We start from the raw sequence: 19993 nt of genomic DNA on the forward strand, positions 1-19993 counted from the left end.
GTAAACTCTTAAGGAGAGTCATCGGAGCCTGAAATTGCATGTGTGGTCAACAAAAAATATGCTTTTTCAACAACAAGATTATAACTATCTGGAACAGATTTTACACATCATTTCAAACCTCTTCAAAACTTTTTCTCACTGACACCCCCACAAAACCACAAAAGAAAGAATCTTTGTGGTTTATTACATTGTCACTGTTCATGCAGTAAAAGTTTCAGCATCAGACATGACATCTTAATTTTATTACTTCTTTGCTACTAATTCTATTTGCAGCACATTTTGCAGGCCGTACCCATGTACACCACCGAATGTACCTGCAAAATTATATTATTGTACAACACATAGTTCAGGAGACATAACATCATAAAATTTAGATGCATGAGAAACCAGCTCTTCTTAAAATGGAATGAAAATTATATAACTTATTTGTCAAGTAAATGTTTTACACATGGGAATTCAGTTCTTTAAAGTATCATGGTAGTGGTCGTACTCTATCTGTGCCATATGTTAGCTGATTTCCTTTAGGATAAAAATTGTCAGTTTATGTAAATGTAAAGTTAAATACTTAACTAGGAAATATTTTAAAATTTGGTTTCAGGCAACAAAAACTACAATTTCAGCCACCAATGGAAGAAATTCGCATGAAGTATTATGGGCAGCTGAAACGCTTCCTTGCCCTTCCCAATAATTTTAGGGGTACTGCTGAATCAAGTGAGAACTCAATTTTTCCAGTTATAATACAAAGGTACTGTAAATTTTTTTTCTTTTAATTTGAAAAAAATATGTATAAGTAACATTGATTGAATAATCAACAACTTGAAATGCTGTTCTGGAGTAAGTTTGCATTATTAAAAATGCAAATAACTATCTGGAAATATTATGCATTATTAAAAATCCAAATACCATATCTGGAAATATTAATGACTAGCGAAGGTTCAATAGTCACTGTCCTCACCCATTTAGCCTCCTCCCTGTTCCCATTCCAGCACTACACAGCCGTCATTTCACTGCCACACCCAGTCTTTTAATTTCTTTTTATTTTTATTTCTCTCCTTTCCGCTACTTACCCCCTCTCCCCCTCCACACCTTCTCTCCTGCCGTCCGTCTAAACTGCAACACTTCACTGTCCGCCACTCCCACCATACTATCCCTCCCCATCCCCGCCCCAGCCTCCTCCTTACCCCCACCCAGTTGCCACTCCCATCATGCACTGGTGCTGCTGCTCGCAGTGTAGTTTCAGCTCTCTGAGACTGCAGACGTGTGTGCAAGTTGTGCTTGTGTGAGTGTGTGTGTGTGCGTGTGTGTATGTGTGTCTACTGCTGACAAAGGCCTTAATGGCCGAAAGCTATGATTGTGTGAATCTTTTTATTGTGCCTATCGCAACTCAGCATCTCCGCTATATGGTGAGTAGCAAATTTCCTTCTCTTGTATTGTTACATTCCATCCTGGATTTTCCATTGTTTAATATCTACATTGGTGAGCCAAAACATTATGACCATTTCCAACCATGAGACTAAATGTCACTAAGTGGTGTTGTGGGCATGTGGCACAGCATGCCAAGAATGCAAGTACAGTAGAGAAAAATGGGGATCACTCAAGTGACAGTACGTACCATATATGGGGAAAATCCACTGATGTAAAAAGCTTTTACAAAGTGCAGATTGTTGTGGCCATGTACCTGGGAATGAGCACCTCATAGACAGTGAAGCCGGTCAACTGTACACGCACTGCTGTCATGATAATCTGTGGAAAGTGCTTGAAGTACAGTGAAACCACAGGTAGGCGACAATATGTTGGATATCCAGTTCTCTCATAAAACATGGAGGTTGTATGTTTGACCTCTCTGTAATGCAGAATAGACTGCAATGTGTGGCAGAGTTGATGACAGTCTAATGTTCGAGCAGTCACAAATGTTACAGAGCACACAGTTGGGAGCACATTGTTGACCCAGTGACATCATCCCTTAATTAAAATAGTAGTAGGCATAGAATCATTGAGATCAGTTTGAGGATCAGTGAAAATTCATCACCTGGTCAGATGAGTCACATTTATTGTTACGCCAGTTCGATATTCATGCTTGGATACGTTGTCATCCAAGCGAACAGGTGCTCCAAATGTGCGCCACACCATAGATACAGGCTGGTAGGGCAGTAGTATGCTATGAAGAACATTTACCTGGACTGCCATGGAACACGAGGTAGTAATCAAAAGCACCATGACAGCTGTGGACTATGTGATCATTATTGCAGACCCCTTGCATCCCTTCATGCTTGATGCCTTCCCTGACAGAGACAGCAGTTTTTAGCATGATTACTCACCAAGATAATTCTACAGTGACTTGAGGAGCATGATAGTAGACTCGCATTGATGCCTTGATCACCAAATTCACCTGATCTGATCCCATTGTATCACATCTGGGACATTGTTGAGGGTCAGCTCCATGACCACAAGCCAGAGACTTAATATTTTTGGAATTGTTTGATCTATGCATGGAAGTCTGCTGCCACATACCTCTGCAAATGTACCATGGACTTTTTGAATCTATGCCACACAGAATCACTTCTGTATTTCACTCCTAAGGTGAATCGGCATGCTGTTATTCAGGTGGTCATGATGTTTTTATTCATCCAAGTGTATTGCTCATCTTCGGAGCAGTGTGAGAATGAAGCTGAGATAGTCTCCTGGAGCTTCATTATCACAGAAAAATTTTAATATGATTAACATATTTTCTTATTCTTTGCTACCCTAAATTTTGTTTTGTATGTCATAAATGAAAGTAAGAAGACTTAACTTTGATACCACTGAGAGCCATTACATGTGCTCAGAATTTCTTTAGGTTTTGTGAGGGGTCTTTTGAGAAGATTCTACTTCAGTATCTAATGAAGATTTCACGCATTGCTCTTTTGATAGACAACTGTGTTTCTGTTTAGCATGTGTCTGTGTGTAGCTGTATACCTTGTTTTACACCCATTGTGAAAGAGTTGCTGTTTCTTTAGCAGTACATTTACAGAGAATTTATGCCATGAAGAGACCCTTCCATTGTGAATTCTTCTACTAGGTACATGTCTGCACTGTATTTTGTCAATTATCCTTCTAAACTTGAAACTACAGTTTGTGTACATGCTCTTGTCCAGAGCTAAATGTTTTGCATTCTTCTTTGAGATATGAAATCACTATCTCTTTATCTAGTTAGCTGAACGTATCCATCCTTCTTTGGAAATGTGAAAGAGACATTCATTCACACAAGCACAACTCATCCACATAGACGCTGTCACCGGCCGTTGTCGCCTGGACCACAGTGGCTGAAGACAGTGGCCATGTTTGTGTGAATGTGTGCGTGTGATTTACATTTCCAAATAAGAATGTTTTTGTCCAAAAACTTAAATGTTTAGCAGTCTTTTCATTGTGCCTGTCAGTGATTCAGGATCTCCTCTATGCGGTGAGTAGCAGTCCGTCCTTTTTATAATGTTGTTGAAATCTCATCCTGGACTTTCCACTGTTTGATTTTATTGAACATATAAATGTTCCTGCTTGTATTGGTTACCCTTTGTACTTTTGTAATCATTGGTGATATAATGGTGTGCAATTAAGAAGTGGGTGCCTGATGCTTTCTGTGCAGAGAGGGGCAGAACATACTTTGTTGCATCACTAGTGTGCTGTTTGTCCCTCTCCCAGTGGTAGCTTACACTGATAACTGGCACTGCTGGGGTAAGCGCTACACTGAGCCATGTTTCAGATTCCAACTGTCCCTAGATAAAATTATATATCCTCAGAAAATGTAATACTTGTTGTGTTTGATTTCTGCTACTCATAATAGACACTATAGTGGCTAGGAACAATTACCATATCCAAACGAATATGAAAATCAAATTTGAATGTTCTATATGGACTCTGCAGTGCACACTATAGTCAGGTGTCAAAGAATGAGCATATTAACCAGAGTTTCATTTGGAACCTTCCCGCTTCGCATTGCTCTCCTCCCTCCCCATCTTCTCGCCATTCTTATGTGCACGCGGCTACACAACTACATCATACCCAGTGATATCAGTTTTATTGCGGTCATCACCAGAGATTTTAAGTCTATTTGTTGACATTAGTTCTAATATGTTTTCATTGTGTGTAAACTTTAGAACTATCTGTATGAAATAATGTCACAGAAATTGTTTAGTATTCTTTTGCAGTGTGTGTTTTTGTGCCTTCACTTACAAAACTGAAGTTATCCCAGTTGATTGGCGACTCAAGTCTCCTACAATGATCACAGATGATTGGGAAACATATGTATTGGCTATCTAAAGTTTTTTTTCTAAAGTTTGTCATTTGTGCATAAGTTTGGTGTTTAATAGTTGGATCCAATAATAAGTTTATTTCACCATTGATTCTGACTCTTTCCCAAACAATTTCATATACAGCTTCAGTTTCTGTCTTGATTTGTTTGAGTTTCTTTTTTACTATGATGAATACACTACTTGCAATTCCCGTTAGCCTATTCTTTTAATATACACTTAGATTTCTCCTTCAAGAGTGTGTAGTAAAATGAGAAAGTAACTGGCAGGTTGGTCGTCAATGTAAATCGAAATGGCTTAAGAAAGGTATTCTACACCTTAGAAAAAATCATGAATAGATAGTGAAATAATGGTAAAACAGATGTGTGGAAGATGAATTAAGAAATAATGAAAAGATTAGGAGGAGTAAGTCAGATTGTGAGTTAAGAGTTGATGACAAACCAACAAAAACACATTGTAGAAAGGAGTTAAGTCAGGGATGGACAAGAACTCTGTACACATGTGGATCCTTCTGTGAGACTCTTCACTTTCTGCACTGCTACGCTGTGTCTGAGCAGGAAGATGGGGCAAGTGCAAACGTGCCACATCAGATGGCAGTGGAATCACACAAGGAACACTGGACAACTTGCATGCAGCTTGGATTTATACATTGCTGTATAGGGAAATTTTAAAATCTGAAACTCTGTACAACACTTCATTAAGAGTTTATTACACTTTTAGTGACTGTTGGCAAAAGAGAATACACCTACAAAAATAAAGAGGATAAGTTTGGGTTTGAAACTGCATTACTCCAGCACTGTTGTGTGTGTTACGTTGTTGACTGTAAAATTCTTACAATATTTAAGTTGAGGTATAGAAAGAGAGGGAAAAACAAATAGCCTCTAAAGCATGCCTTTAGTGGTGGAACAATTGATTCTAACTACATGTGAAAGAAACAAGTTTTACTATCTAGAACCTCTCTATTGGCAGTGCAATGGATTCAGTTCTCAAAAACATTAATCACAAACAAAACAGAATTTAACCAATATTGAATTGTTTTTGGTTTTGCTGAAGATAAAATTTATATCTGGCACAAACTGTTGGTGCAATGACATATGCAAACAGTTTGGCAGATCTTCATCAGTGAGGTTGCCACAGAGTCACTGACTTATTTATTTCGTAACTGAAAGAAACCTTTCATACACACATGTTGATACAAACTTAATATAACTTTTCCTGTATTATTATGGAGACATGGAAACTCATCCTGAGGAAAACTGTTGTAGAACACCTGCAGAGTTTTACTTTAGAAGAATAAGTCTTTTAAAAGTGAATTATATTGCAGGTCAGTCTGTTCGATTCACAAATACAGAGGGATACTTTCTCCTGAAATGGCAAGCAGCCTTGAAAACAGATCAGGAGCATATGTGGGATTTGCAATATTCTGAAAATGTTTAGAAAGCTATTCCTATATTTCTAATAACACCAGAACTCAACATTTCCTCTAACAACAGATAGTGTGGGAAATTGGCACAGTTTTGTTCAGAAGTTATTGCTATGACACTATGTTTTTCTTTTTAAATGCATGTAAGTTCCTTGTAGTGTCATACTTAGAGCATTCAACTATGCAGTGAAGTCCAGTAAAATGTGAGCTATGTAAACAATTCTAAATCTTCTAGATCTTTTGATTTCCCTTCATAAATTGAACAATAGTGGGTCTTAAATAAATAAATCATTCAAGGCATGACCCTTGACTTAATCAGTGTACTTCTCAATATACAAAATATCCCTGTACTCTGTTCAGTTCTATCAAAGACTGTTGAAAAACATGGGCTAAAAACACATGCAACTTCAAAAAATTTACAATTCATACCAACAATTTCATTACATGTTCTGTGTTTACAAATTTAGCACAAAGTGCTCCTTGATGTTCAAAATAATCAATCCCATTTGAATCTTTGATATCAATATAATAGAGGGAAACATTCCATGTGGGAAAAATTATATATAAAAACAAAGATGAGGTGACTTACCGAACGAAAGCGCTGGCAGGTCGATAGACACACAAACAAACACAAACATACACACAATATTCAAGCTTTCGCAACAAACTGTTGCCTCATCAGGAAAGAGGGAAGGAGAGGGGAAGACGAAAGGAAGTGGGTTTTAAGGGAGAGGGTAAGGAGTCATTCCAATCCCGGGAGCGGAAAGACTTACCTTAGGGGGAAAAAAGGACAGGTATACACTCGCACTCACGCACATATCCATTCACACATACAGACACAAGCAGACATATTTAAAAGACCAACATGTCTGCTTGTGTCTGTATGTGTGAATGGATATGCGCGCGCACGCAAGTGTATACCTGTCCTTTTTTCCCCCTAAGGTAAGTCTTTCCGCTCCTGGGATTGGAATGACTCCTTACCCTCTCCCTTAAAACCCACTTCCTTTCGTCTTCCCCTCTCCTTCCCTCTTTCCTGATGAGGCAACAGTTTGTTGCGAAAGCTTGAATATTGTGTGTATGTTTGTGTTTGTTTGTGTGTCTATCGACCTGCCAGCGCTTTCGTTCGGTAAGTCACCCCATTTGAATCTTTTGTTGATTGTTGTAATTTTTTCCAAAACAATGCTAAAAGTCTATTTTGTGCCCATCACATCACTGGTACTCATTGGTGATAACTGAGACCAACATGTTCTAATTCACGTCAAAGGCTTCAGCTATCTCTTCAGCAGTTGGCAAGTCAGTTTCCCTCCAGTCTTTCTTTCTCATCAAAACTGACAGCTCTTCTGTCATGTGTATATCAATGTCAATTCCAAAAACAGAGATAGCAAGCTATGCTGTGTCTGACTTTTTTGTTGATTCGCCGAAGGCAATTTAGAATATAATGAACTTGCTGGCATTATCAATTAACAGCCTGGAAGCATCCACTGCTGTGAAAGCTGTATGGTAGGATATTGTTTTGTTGCAAAAGACTTAATTTCATGAAATAACTGTATCTCCAATGGCATCACAAGTTCTGCTTTGTCAATACATACCGCACTCTTTGATGAACTTGCCATTGCTAACAAGTTTCAGTAAAATTGGCTAAAAACAGTATTTATCGCATAAATATTTTATTTAAACTGGTGACTGGTTTCGATATGTTGTACTTAGATCATCTTCAGACCTTATACTCCATGATGGTGGCAGGAGGTGGGCTGGCTGAGCAGCCTGCTCTATAGTGGTGTAATCGACTGGCCAGTTCTTCCCTTCAGGAGATGAAATTCAAGTACTGCAAATAGACATATATGGGGCAGGACACTTAGATCCACCTGTTATGAGGATGAGAGAAAACAAAGATGAAGTGAAAGGTGACAGAGAAAGTGGAGATACTGATATTATGGTTTGGAAACAATGATCCAATTTTGCAGCAATTTTTATCATAAAAAGTTGACTTGTGGTAGTTGTGTGTTGTATAATGCTGTGTTAGTAGGTTCGTGTTTTATTTGATCAAATTCTTGCATTTTATTGTTTGTGTCAGGTTCCCTTCCCAGACCCTTGCCTTCTTTGAGCTAAACACAGGTTAAGATATCTCTTTATTTTTTTTTTAAATTTATTTTTTGCTGAAATGTGAGCTCCTGTTCCTGGACCACCATTCTGTTTCAACGGTCCCAGCATGGTATTGTTTATATATTTTTAATCATTTTCTTTTTGTTGTATAGATGTGAAGGGGAGTAGGAGGCTGCTAGGAAAAATTATTGGAAGCCAAGATCAACTTGAGAATCTGTAAATGAATTTCAGACTTATCTCACAAATGGTTACTGTTTTAAGTTCATTTCACTTTTGTTTTCCGTACCATCAGGAGTCTACTTTTCTCTGGTCATATTTGATTTATTTAATTTCATGCATTTCTCTGCTATTATAAAGAAGCCTCAACATTTTAATTTTGCTTGTTTTTATTCCACACTATGTTTTAATTTATTTTGATTCCAAAAGAAGAAAATTTTGCATGAAGAACTTGGCAATTCTCTCTCTCTCTCTCTCTCTCTCTCTCTCTCTCTCTCACTCTCTCTCTTTTTCTCTCTCCTGTGTATGTAAGTGTGTGTGTTTTATCTTTTGCCTGATCACCATTTCATTAGTTTGCTAGTTGGCTCCATTCTCTACCTTTAATGTTCCTCTTGTCAATTTAAAACTTTGTGTTTTGCTCGTTCATAACATATATAGAAATGCAAGACGATTTGGAGGAGTCTTTGCTCGAGCAGAGCAGCAGTTCGAAAAACTGGAGAAAGTGAAGGAACGTTGGCAGCCGTGGGTTGCTTTAGGAACTGCTGACATTGATCACTTGACCAGAGAATACCTTCATACAGCAGATGATTGGGATCAGAATTTCCGGACCTCAAAGACGCATGGTCAACAAATTGCTAAGTTGCCAAGGTAATGTTAAAGACAATTCTAGTAATATTTTAACATATTTACATTGTAACAGTTTAATGGTGAAAGATGGTATACAATTTCAAAATTACACACAACTTTTTGGGTTAATATATAATATATGTATTAAAATGTCAGTTTTGCAGAAGGCTTCATGTTCGACGTGTACTTACAGTTTCTCAAGGGTTTTAGCTGGCACTCATACCCAAATAATATAATGTCACTGAAGTATTTCGGTCCCTCTTTCTTTTTACATTCTGAAAATCATCACTTTTTTGGATTTTTCTAGTGATGAATGTTATCAGTAGTTGAGTAATCAACACTCAGCATATACAAAATTGTTAGTAGTTATTTAAAAGTACATTAAAAAAAAAGACACACCACAAAGGAATTATTCGAATGGGATGGAAATCAATAGATTAAACAAATGATTAAAATTGAAGAAAAAATTGATGATTTATTCAAGAGAAAGAGCTTCACAAATTGAGCAATTCAATAATGTGTGGGTCCTCCTCTGACCCTCATGCAAGCAACTATTTGGCTTGGCATTGATTGATAAGAGTTGTTGAATATCATGAAAATTTCTGCCCAATTGGACATTAGGTCTTCAAAATCCTGAACTGGTTGTAGGGCCCTGCCCATAATGCTCCAAGTGCTCTCAATTGGGGAGTGATCTGGCGACCTAGCTGGCAAAGGTAGGGTTTGGCTAGCATGAAGAGAATCAATAGGAACTCTCGCTGTGTGTGGGCCGACATTATCTTGCTGAAATGTAAGCCCAGGGTGGTTTGCCATGAAAGGTGACAATATGGCATGTAGAATATCGTCGATGTATTGTTGTGTTATAAGAGTGCTGTGGATGAAAACTGAAGGGGTTTTGCTATGAAAAGAAATCACACCCCAGACCGTCACTCAAGGCTGTCAGGCTGTAAGGCAGGTGACTGTCGGGTTGGTATCTCACCATTGTCTGGTGCATCTCCAGACACATCTGCAGCCTGGAATCTCATTGACTGCAGTAAAATTGTCTTCAGTGATAATTCCTGCTTTGCAAGGCCCCAAACACCAGTAAAGATGTGTCTGGAGGCGCCCCAGATAGCAGTGGGATACTAGCCAAACTTTTGCCCACCATATGGCACAACAACAAGGAGTTATAGTTTGGGGTGCCATTTCCTTTCATAGCAGGGCTCATTTAATTGTCATCTGCTGCATTACAGCACAGCGGTAGATCGATGATATTCTACACCCTGTTTTGTCACCCTTCATGGCAAACCATCCTGGGCTTACATTTCATCAAGATAAGGCCTGCCCACACAAGGAGAGAGTTTCTGGTGCTTGTCTTCATGTATGCCAAACCCCCCCTATCTTGACCGGTAAGGTTGCCCGATCTTTCACCAATAGAAGACATTGGATTGTTTTGGGCATGGCTTTCCAACCAGCTCAGGGTTTTGATTATCTTGTGTTCCACTTGCATAAAATTTGGCATGGTGTCCTTCAGGAGGTCATCCATCAACTCTGTCAATAAATGCCAAGCCAAATAATTTCTTGCATGATAGTCAGAAGTGGACCAATGCGTTACTGACTTCCTCAATTTGAGTTTGAAAGAATTTTTCTGTTTGTCTGCACATGTACATCACATTTACTGATTTCCATCCCACTTGGATAATTTCTTCATTGCATGTCTACTGCATCTACCTGCCTACTTTGATCCCAAACTTTCAGTATGTCATTTGAGCAAAGCGCAAGTTGGATTTCACATGATCAATGTTTTCGGAATACATACTAGTCAGCTTTAAGGAGGTCATTCTGTTCATTATGTTGTAGTTCAGAATATGTTCTAAGATTCTACAACAAATCAGTGTCAAGGATATTGAATGGTAGTTTTATGGATCACTTCTAGTACCCTTCTAGTAAACGGGAGTGATCTGTGCTTTTTTCCAAGAGTGGGGCACGGTTTTTTGTTTGAGAGATGTATGATAGATTATAGTTAGAAGAGGGACTAACTCAGCTGCAAATTCATTCGTTGGCTAGGTAGATGTAGAGTTACTCATTACTCTACTCGATTGCTGCGCAACACCAATTTATTTTTTTCTGTTGTTGTCTATTCACAGCGCATAACTAGGTTTGAACATACATTATTACATAGGGAGGACTAATGTGTCACTTTCTGTTGTGATTTGTAACAAAAATAAGTGTCGTGTTAGTGTCCTTTACCTGTATTATTACACCAAACCATGATGGAAAAGTAATCTGTGTGTGTTTGTCCATCATAGCTGTGTTTTTGTTAAGAATTCACCAAGACTAAGGGGTGTCTGAAAATTATACATAGAGTGCAGGCTTTATGGCTGATATTTGGGTGTTTGTAATATTTGTTTTATGTGCACTGGGCCATGGTCTGAGGAATATTTCTCTGGCTAACGTTACATCTTCCAATGCATTGGACCAAGGCCTATTGTCCATAAAACAAATGTCACCAAGAACATAAAATATGAAGATGAATAGTTACTTACTCAAAATTGACAATATAGGAAAAGACAGATTACTACTTACCATAAAGAAGACATGTCAAGTCGCAGACAAGCACAATTAAAAGACACTCACATATAACTTTCAGCCACAGCCTTCATCAGTAAAAAAAACACACACACACACACACACACACACACACACACACACACACACACACACTAGCAAGCACACCTCATGTGCACATGCCCTCTGACTCCAGCATCTTCTTTGGCCAGCCTGAAGTGCTGGTGTTGGTGGTCATGTGTGCATGAAGTGTGTTTACTTTTGTGTGTGTGTGTGTGTGTGTGTGTGTGTGTGTGTGTGTGTGTGTGTGTGTCAGTGTGTTACTGATGAAGGCAGTGGCCAAAAGCTATATGTGAGTGTTTTTTTAATTGTGCCCCTCTGCACGGAGTGGCCGCGCGGTTTGGGGCGTCATGTCATGGACTGCACGGCCCCTCACGCCGGAGGTTCAAGTTCTCCCTCAGGCATGGGTGTGTGTATTGTTCTTAGTAGAAGTTAGTTTAAGTAGTGTGTAAGTCTAGAGACTGATGGCCTAGTCAGTTTGGTCCCTTAGGAATTCACACACATTTGAATTATGCCCATCTGCATCTTGACATGTCTTCTTTACAGTAAGTAGCAATCTGTCTTTTCCCGCATTGTTGATATTCCTACCTGGAGTTTCCATTGTTTGATTACTGAAAATTAGTTATGGCTTATAAATAAACAGCAATAAATGTGTTTTTGCTAATTATATTAGTACCTAAAATATTATTTGATGTTCGCATAATGAGGTGTCCCACGTCTATCACCATTTTCACTTTGATTTATATAGTGCAGTTTTATCAGAACAGAGACATATTGCATCCGCCAAAGTCTCCAAATCCTGGATTAAGAGAACCACGAGGTGCTGAAAATGATCAACATTGTGAGGAGTACAGTTCTTGTAATGTTCCTTATAAATGAGAATAATGGTATAATGACAGAGAGAGATACAAGCAATACTGAAAGAATCAAATCTGGAGAAAACCTTAATTGGTACAGGAAAGAGTAAAAAATAATAATGAAATTGTAAGAGATATGCTAAAATGGGAGAACTGAGAACTGTGGAAAAAGAAAGAAGGAAAATAAAGGAAGAAAGAGAGAAAAGTAGGAAAGAGGAAAAACTAGAAATGGATTGATAGTGTAAAGGGATACAGGCTCATTGTTGGAGAAGAAGAAGATAGCTCTTATTTAGAGACAGATAAGCTGTGTCAAAGATGAATGAAGATTTCCTCTCCTCTTGAACACAACATGGTCCTGCGTCGGATGCAGGTTACTGATATTTTGTGCAACTGATGTATGATTGAATTGGAGAATGAATGTTTAGGCTTATAGATACAAATAGCCAAGATACTACATATAACTCATCATATATTGTATCGCTGTTATGGAATAATGATAAATATACTAATGATCCAAAAATTGCAACCTCAATTTTTTTCCAGTACCTTTGAGAAGTAGGTAGGTAGTAATACTGACTGGTAACTAAAAATATCTGTTTGCTATCTTTTATGTCTGACAGTTTCATATTTCGTCCTGTCTGCAAATACTGTCTTTGATGGTAATGTGTTGCATATGCGACTGAAAACATTGCATGTATGTGAACCACAGGATTTCAATACTTTCCTTGAGATGTTGTCAAGTCTGTGAGAGTTTTTGGATTTCAGTGTGTTACTTACATTTGTAATTTCTCTTGCAGTTCATGGAGTAGTTACCAATCTTCTGAGGTACTTCAAGAAAGGCATCATTAAATGTGTTGTCTATCTGATTACTGTCATTTATTATTTGGCTGTTTTATTTAATAACAAAGTTCTCAAATTTCTTAACTGAATTTTTGCTTTTGGTTTCAACTGTTGGCCATGGGTTGTGGTCTTGACTCTCTAGACAGGTTTGATGCGGCTCTCCATACTACTCTATCCTATGCAAACCTCTTCATCTCTGAATAACTGCTGAAAGCTACATTCATTAAAACTTGCGTACTGCATTCATCCCTTGGTCTTCCTGTAAATTTGTACTGTCGTTCCATGCCTATTTACATGTAGGCCTACTATCTTCTCTCATGATTTTTAAGCCAAGTATTGGCAATGATTAAATTATACTCTGTGCAAAATTCTACCAAGTGGTCTACTCTCTCATTTCTTTCCCCCACTTCAAATTCTCCTACTGTTTCTCCTTCTCTTGCTTTTCCTACTCTTGAATTCGAGTTGCCCAGCACATATAAATTTTGCCTCCCCAACCTATTTGAATAATTTCATCTATCTCATCATGCATTCTTTCAGTATCTTCATAATCTGCAGAGCTAGCTGGCATGTAGACTTGTATTACTGCAGTGGGTGTTGGCTTAGTGTCTATCGTCCAGTGTTCACAATGCTTTTCATAAAAGCTTACTCACATTCCTATTTTCTTATTCATTATTACTTTTACAGAGTGACAATCACTGAACTGTATATATATAAATGCCCACCCACTACTCCCCGGCACGAATCCACCTGGTGGATTAATGTTAAGGTTCACTGTGCTGGCCAGCCTGTGGATGGTTTTTAAGGCGGTTTTCCATCTGCCTTGGTGGATGCGGGCTGGTTCACCTTATTCTGCCTCAGTTACTCATCTGGTATGAGATGTTCCCGGGGGAGGGGAGTCCACTGGGGACTGAACTGCACAATAATCTTGGGTTTGGTGTGGGGCGGTGCTACAGAAGAATGCTGAAGATTAGATGGGTAGATCACATAACTAATGACGAGGTATTGAATAGAGTTGGAGAGAAGAGAAATTTGTGGCACAACTTGACTAGAAGAAGGGATCGGTTGGTAGGGCATATTCTGGGGCATCAAGGGATCACCAATTTAGTATTGGAGGGCAGTGTGGAGGGTAAAACTCGTAGAGGGAGACAAAGAGATGAATACGCTAAACAGATTCAGAAGGATGTAGATTGCAGTAGGTACTGGGAGATGAAGAGGCTTGCACGGGATAGAGTAGCGTGGAGAGCGGCATCAAACCAGTCTCTGGACTGAAGAGACACACGCACACACACACACACACACACACACACACACACACACATATATATATATATATATATCCAATCTCCTGGTTTCCCACTTCCGGGAAGGCAACTCACTCACTCTCCACAACCTTTCCAGCAAATGTCAACCTCCTCTCATTGCAAACAAACCCAGTCTCTCCCATCTACTCAATCTCCCACTTCCAGCTCCACTCCCCCCAAAACCTCAAAATTCTAATCAACACAATCTGGAACCACAACACCCCAATTCAGTAGTTAACCTTTCCTCCAAACCTCTCTCCCAATCCGAAACCTCTGTCCTATCCAAAGGCCTCACCTTCAGCCCTTTTTCCAGATTCAGCCAAACAGCCCTCGTCAAAGATTTACTGTCCTACACTCGTACTCTTTGCTGGAAATATCACTTTGCCATGAAGAAAAATAACCCTGATCCTACTCCTAATGATCCAACTCCCCAAGACACTATCCAAATTGAACCCTGCCTGGAACAGTTCCGTCACAGCGGGACCCACCTCCTCTTCCTCAAAATCACCCTCTCCAAACCTTCCAGGAATTTCTCACTTCCAGCCTTGCCTCTCAATCCTTCTTGAAAAACCTTAATCCTATTCCCAACATCACCACAGCTGGAGCCCAGGCTATCCGTGATCTGAAGGCTGAACAATCCATCGTCATTCTTCCGGCGGACAGGGGTTCCACGACCGTGGTACTTGATGGTCGGGAGTATGAGGCTAAGGGACTGCGTCAGCTTTCAGACAACACTACATACAAAGTTTGCCAAGATAATCCCATTCCTTATGTCCTGGTGGAGCTTCAAAGAATCCTCAGAACCTTAGGCTCCCTACAAAACCTTTCACCTGACTCCATCAACCTCCTGACCCCACTGACACCCCGCACCCCTACCTTCTACCTACTTCCTAAAATTCATAAACCCAAACATCCCGGCCACCCAATTGTAGCTGGTTACCAAGCCCCCACAGAAAGTATCTCTGCCTACATAGATCAACACCTTCAACCCATTACATGTAGTCTCCCATCCTTAATCAAAGACACCAACCACTTTCTCGAACGCCTGGAATCCTTACCCAATCTGTTACCTCCAGAAACCATCCTTGTAACCATTGATGCCACTTCCCTATACGCAAATATCCCGCTCATCCAGAGCCTCCCTGCAATGGAGCACTTCCTTTCACGCCGATCCCCTGCCGCCCTACCTAAAACCTCTTTCCTCATTACCTTAGCCAGCTTCAACCTAACTCACAACTTCTTCACTTTTGAAGGTCAGACATACCAACAATTAAAGGGAACAGCCATGGGTACCAGGATGGCCCCCTCGTACGCCAACCTATTTATGGCTCGCATAGAGGAAGCGTTCTTGGTTACCCAGGCCTGCCAACTCAAAGTTTGGTACAGATTTATTGATGACATCTTCATGATCTGGACTCACAGTGAAGAAGAACTCCAGAATTTCCTCTCCAACCTCAACTGCTTTTGTTCCATCAGATTCACCTGGTCCTACTCCAAATCCCATGCCACTTTCCTTGACGTTGACCTCCATCTGTCCAATGGCCAGCTTCACACATCCGTCCACATCAAACCCACCAACAAGCAACAGTACCTCCATTATGACAGCTGCCACCCATTCCATATCAAACGGTCCCTTCCCTGCAGCCTAGGTCTTCATGGCAAACGAATCTGCTCCAGTCCCGAATCCCTGAACCATTACACCAACAACCTGAAAACAGCTTTCGCATCCCGCAACTACCCTCCCCACCTGGTACAGAAGCAAATAACCAGAGCCACTTCCTCATCCCCCCAAACCCAGATCCTCCCACAGAAGAATCCCAAAAGTGCCCCACTTGTGACAGGATACTTTCTGGGACTGGATAAGACTCTGAATGTGGCTCTCCAGCAGGGATATGACTTCCTCAAATCCTGCCCTGAAATGAGATCCATCCTTCATGAAATCCTCCCCACTCTACCAAGAGTGTCTTTCCGCCATCCACCTAACCATCGTAACCTCTTGGTTCATCCTTATGAAATCCCCAAACCACCTTCCCTACCCTCTGGATCCTACCCTTGTAACCACCCCCAGTGTAAAACCTCTCCCATGCACCTTCCCACCACCACCTACTCCAGTCCTGTAACCCGGACGGTGTACACGATCAAAGGCAGAGCCACGTGTGACAGCACTTACGTGATTTACCAACTGACCTGCCTACACTGTGAAACTCTCTATGTGGGAATAACCATCAACAAACTGTCCATTTGCATGAACGGACACAGGCAGCCAGTGTTTGTTGGTAACGAGGATCACCCTTGGTGCACGGCCAGCACATCTTGGCACAATGTTACACTGTCCAGGTTATCTTGATACGTCCCACTGACTCCAACCTATCAGAACTCCAGAGATGGGAACTTGCCCTTCAATATATCCTCTCTTCCCATTACCCACCAGGCCTCAACCTCTGCTAATTTCAAGTTGCCGCCGCTCATACCTCACCTGTCGTTCAATAACATCTTTGCCTCTGTACTTCCGCCTCGACTGACATCTGTACCCAAACTCTTTGCCTTTACATATGTCTGCTTGTGTCTGTTATGTGTGGATGGATATTTGTGTGTGTGTGAGTGTATACCTGTCACTTTTTCCAGCCAAGGTAAGTCTTTCTGCTCCCGGGATTGGAATGACTCCTTACCCTCTCCTTTAAAACCCACATCCTTTCATCTTTCCCCCCTCCTTCCCCCTTTCCTGATGAAGCAGCCATGGGTTGCGAAAGCATGAAATTTGTGTGTGTGTGTGTGTGTGTGTGTGTGTGTTTGTGTTTGTTATTGTTATTGTTTCTATCAACATACGAACGCTTTCGTGTGGTAAGTTACAGAACCTTTGTTTTTAGATACATTTTTCCTGCGTGGAATGTTTCCCTCGAGGGAAACATTCCACGTGGGAAAAATATAACTAAAAACAAAGATGATGTAACTTACCAAACAAAAGTGTTGGTATGTTGATAGACACACAAACAAACACAAAGACACACACAAAATTCAAGCTTTCACAACTGACGGTTGCTTCATCAAGAAGGAGGGAAGGAGAGGGAAAGACGAAAGGATGTGGGTTTTAAGGGAGAGGGTAAGGAGTCATTCCAATCCCGGGAGCGGAAAGACTTACCTTTCCGCTCCCGGGATTGGAATGACTCCTTACCCTTAAAACTCACATCCTTTCGTCTTTCCCTTTCCTTCCCTCTTTCCTGATGAAGCAACCGTTGGTTGCGAAAGCTTGAATTTTTTGTGTGTGTTTGTGATGTTCAATATTCCTGCCATCATTTGCAATGATGTGGCGCAGACGAATAGTGAAATTCTGCATAACCCACTGAAGTGTCATTACATTTATACTGTCAATGACCTTGTGAATGGCTGTTGCAGCTCAGCAATTGTTTTAGGGTTATTACGGTACACCTTGTCTTTAATATAGCCCCATAAAAAGGAGTCACATGTGTTCAGATCCGGCGAATATGGCAGTCAATCGAGGCCCATGCCAGTGGCTTTTGGGAGCTCCAGAGCCAGAATGTACTCTCCTGCTTTGATGGAGTTGAGCTCCGTCTTGCATGAACCACGTCTAGTTGAAATCAGAGTTACTTTGAATAAAGGGGATGAAATCATCTTCCAAAAACTTCATGTACCATATTGTAGTCACCATGCCATCAAGGAATATTGTACCGATTATTCCATGACAGGACATTGCACACCACACAGTCAACCATTGAGGGTGAAGAGAATTCCCGATCGCAAAATGGGGTTTCTCAGTCCCTCAGATGTGCCAGTTTTGCTTACTGATGAACCCATCCAAATGGAAGTGGGCTCTGTCCCTAAACCAAACCATATTCACATACTAATTCCCCATCATGCTCTGCGGTCATCCATGCAGTTTGAATGTCCTAATGCAAACCATTCAGAAGTTATGACGATTTTATTTCGAATAGTTCAATAATTGTCACCATTTATATAACCCCTACTTGATTTTGTGTTTATAATCCTGTACTCATCTGGTCAGAAGTTCTGCTCTTCTTGCCACCACACTTCACTAATTTTCACTGTACCTAACTTCACTCTATTCATTTTCCTATCTACCAAATTAAGGGACCTAACATTCCATGCTCTGACCCATACAATAACAGTTTTGTCTTACCTCTGGAATATTTTACTCAAGAGGATGCCACCATCATTTTATCATACAGTAGAGCTGCATGCCCTTGGGAAAAACAATGGCTGTAGTTACCCCTTGCTTTCAGACATTCACAGTACCAGTGTGGCAACACCATGTTACAAGGCCAGATAAGTAACCATTCGGCAGGGAGCCCTCCATTGTAGCTAAACCTACTGTATGGCTGTTGGTATCATAGAAGCATCCAAATGACATCACCATGGCTCATTGGAGATTATTGCACATATAGATTTAATTTTACTGGTTGAATTGTTGAATTCAGACATTATACAGAGCCTGAAGACACCACAGTATTTCTTATAATATATAATAAACCCTATTTCTGTGTTTGTTGTAACCATTTCAAATAATTTACTTTTTGTTCTACATTTTGGTTCTTTTTGTAATCAAGGGATTTTTCTTATGTTTTGTAATTTACCATTTTCTTGGGAAGCAGCTGTTGAAGATTAATAGAAACACATCTATTGACTTTTTAAATTTGGAATTGACATCTACCATACTGTACACATCCCACCAGTCAGCAATCTGTAAAGCTGTCTTGAAATATTCTGTTATCTTTTTATTAATTACTCAAACTCTTTTCCATAACACTACATCTTAAGTGAATAGGCCTTTTACGAGGCGCGTTTTTTAAATAGGTACCATTTTGAAATTAAAAAAAAGATGTGCCATGATATCTCAATTATTTTATTTTTACATGAAGGCCTATACCGTAATCTACTTTTCTAGATAATTTCCGTCAGTATTGAGGCACTTGTCATAACATTGGACCAGTTTTTGAATACCCTCCTCATAGAAGTCTGCCGCCTGTCTTCAAGTGCAGGAACAGATGGCAGTCACTGGGCGCAAGATCGGGGCTGTATGGAGGATGATCTAGAGTTTCCCATCAAAAAGATGTGATGAGATCTTTGGTCTGATTCACCACATGCGGACGGTCATTGTCTTGCAGCAAAACGATGCCCATGCTCAACTTCCATGGACTGTTGCTTTGATTCTGGTGTGACGTAGAACTCTCATGTTTCATCGCCCGTAACAATTTGGCTTAAGAAATCATCACTGTCGTTCTGGTACCACTCAAGGAAAGTCAATGCACTGTCTAAACGTTTGGTTTTGTGCACATCAGTCAAGTCAGTACCCAACGTGCACACAATTTTCGGTAATTCAAGTGCTCGGTCACAATGCCATAAAAAACACTACAAGAAACATTAGGAAAGTCATCCCACAAGGAGGAAATCATAAAGCTTCTGTTTTCTCTCACCTTATTGTTCACTTCCTGCACCAAACTTTCATTAACGACCAAAGGACGCCCACCCCGTTGTTCATCATGCACATTTGTGCAGCTATCTTTAAATGCTCTCACGCACTTTCTTATCATTCCATCACTCATATGTTTTCTCTGGAAAACTGCACAGATCTCACGATGAATATCGATCGCTATTATGCCTTTAGCACTAAGAAATCTTATAACAGCCCGTACTTCACAGTTGGCGGGACTCGCGATTATCAGAGGTGTCTTAAACACTCAGTACACAACGTAAACAAGGAGG

General features: G+C 40.2%; 1 protein-coding gene across 1 annotated transcript in view; it reads left to right on the forward strand.

Moving 5' to 3' along the window:
- Positions 1-19993, forward strand: part of LOC124777773 (cytoplasmic dynein 2 heavy chain 1) — an 829086-nt gene that overhangs the window by 197310 nt on the left and 611783 nt on the right. Inside the window, exons 14-15 of the mRNA XM_047253283.1 lie at positions 599-745; positions 8464-8673. Coding sequence (XP_047109239.1) covers positions 599-745; positions 8464-8673 — 357 coding nt within the window. The remainder of the gene's footprint in view (positions 1-598; positions 746-8463; positions 8674-19993) is intronic.

Source organism: Schistocerca piceifrons, chromosome 2 (assembly GCF_021461385.2).
Source record: "Schistocerca piceifrons isolate TAMUIC-IGC-003096 chromosome 2, iqSchPice1.1, whole genome shotgun sequence".
Taxonomy (NCBI): Eukaryota; Metazoa; Arthropoda; class Insecta; order Orthoptera; family Acrididae; genus Schistocerca; species Schistocerca piceifrons.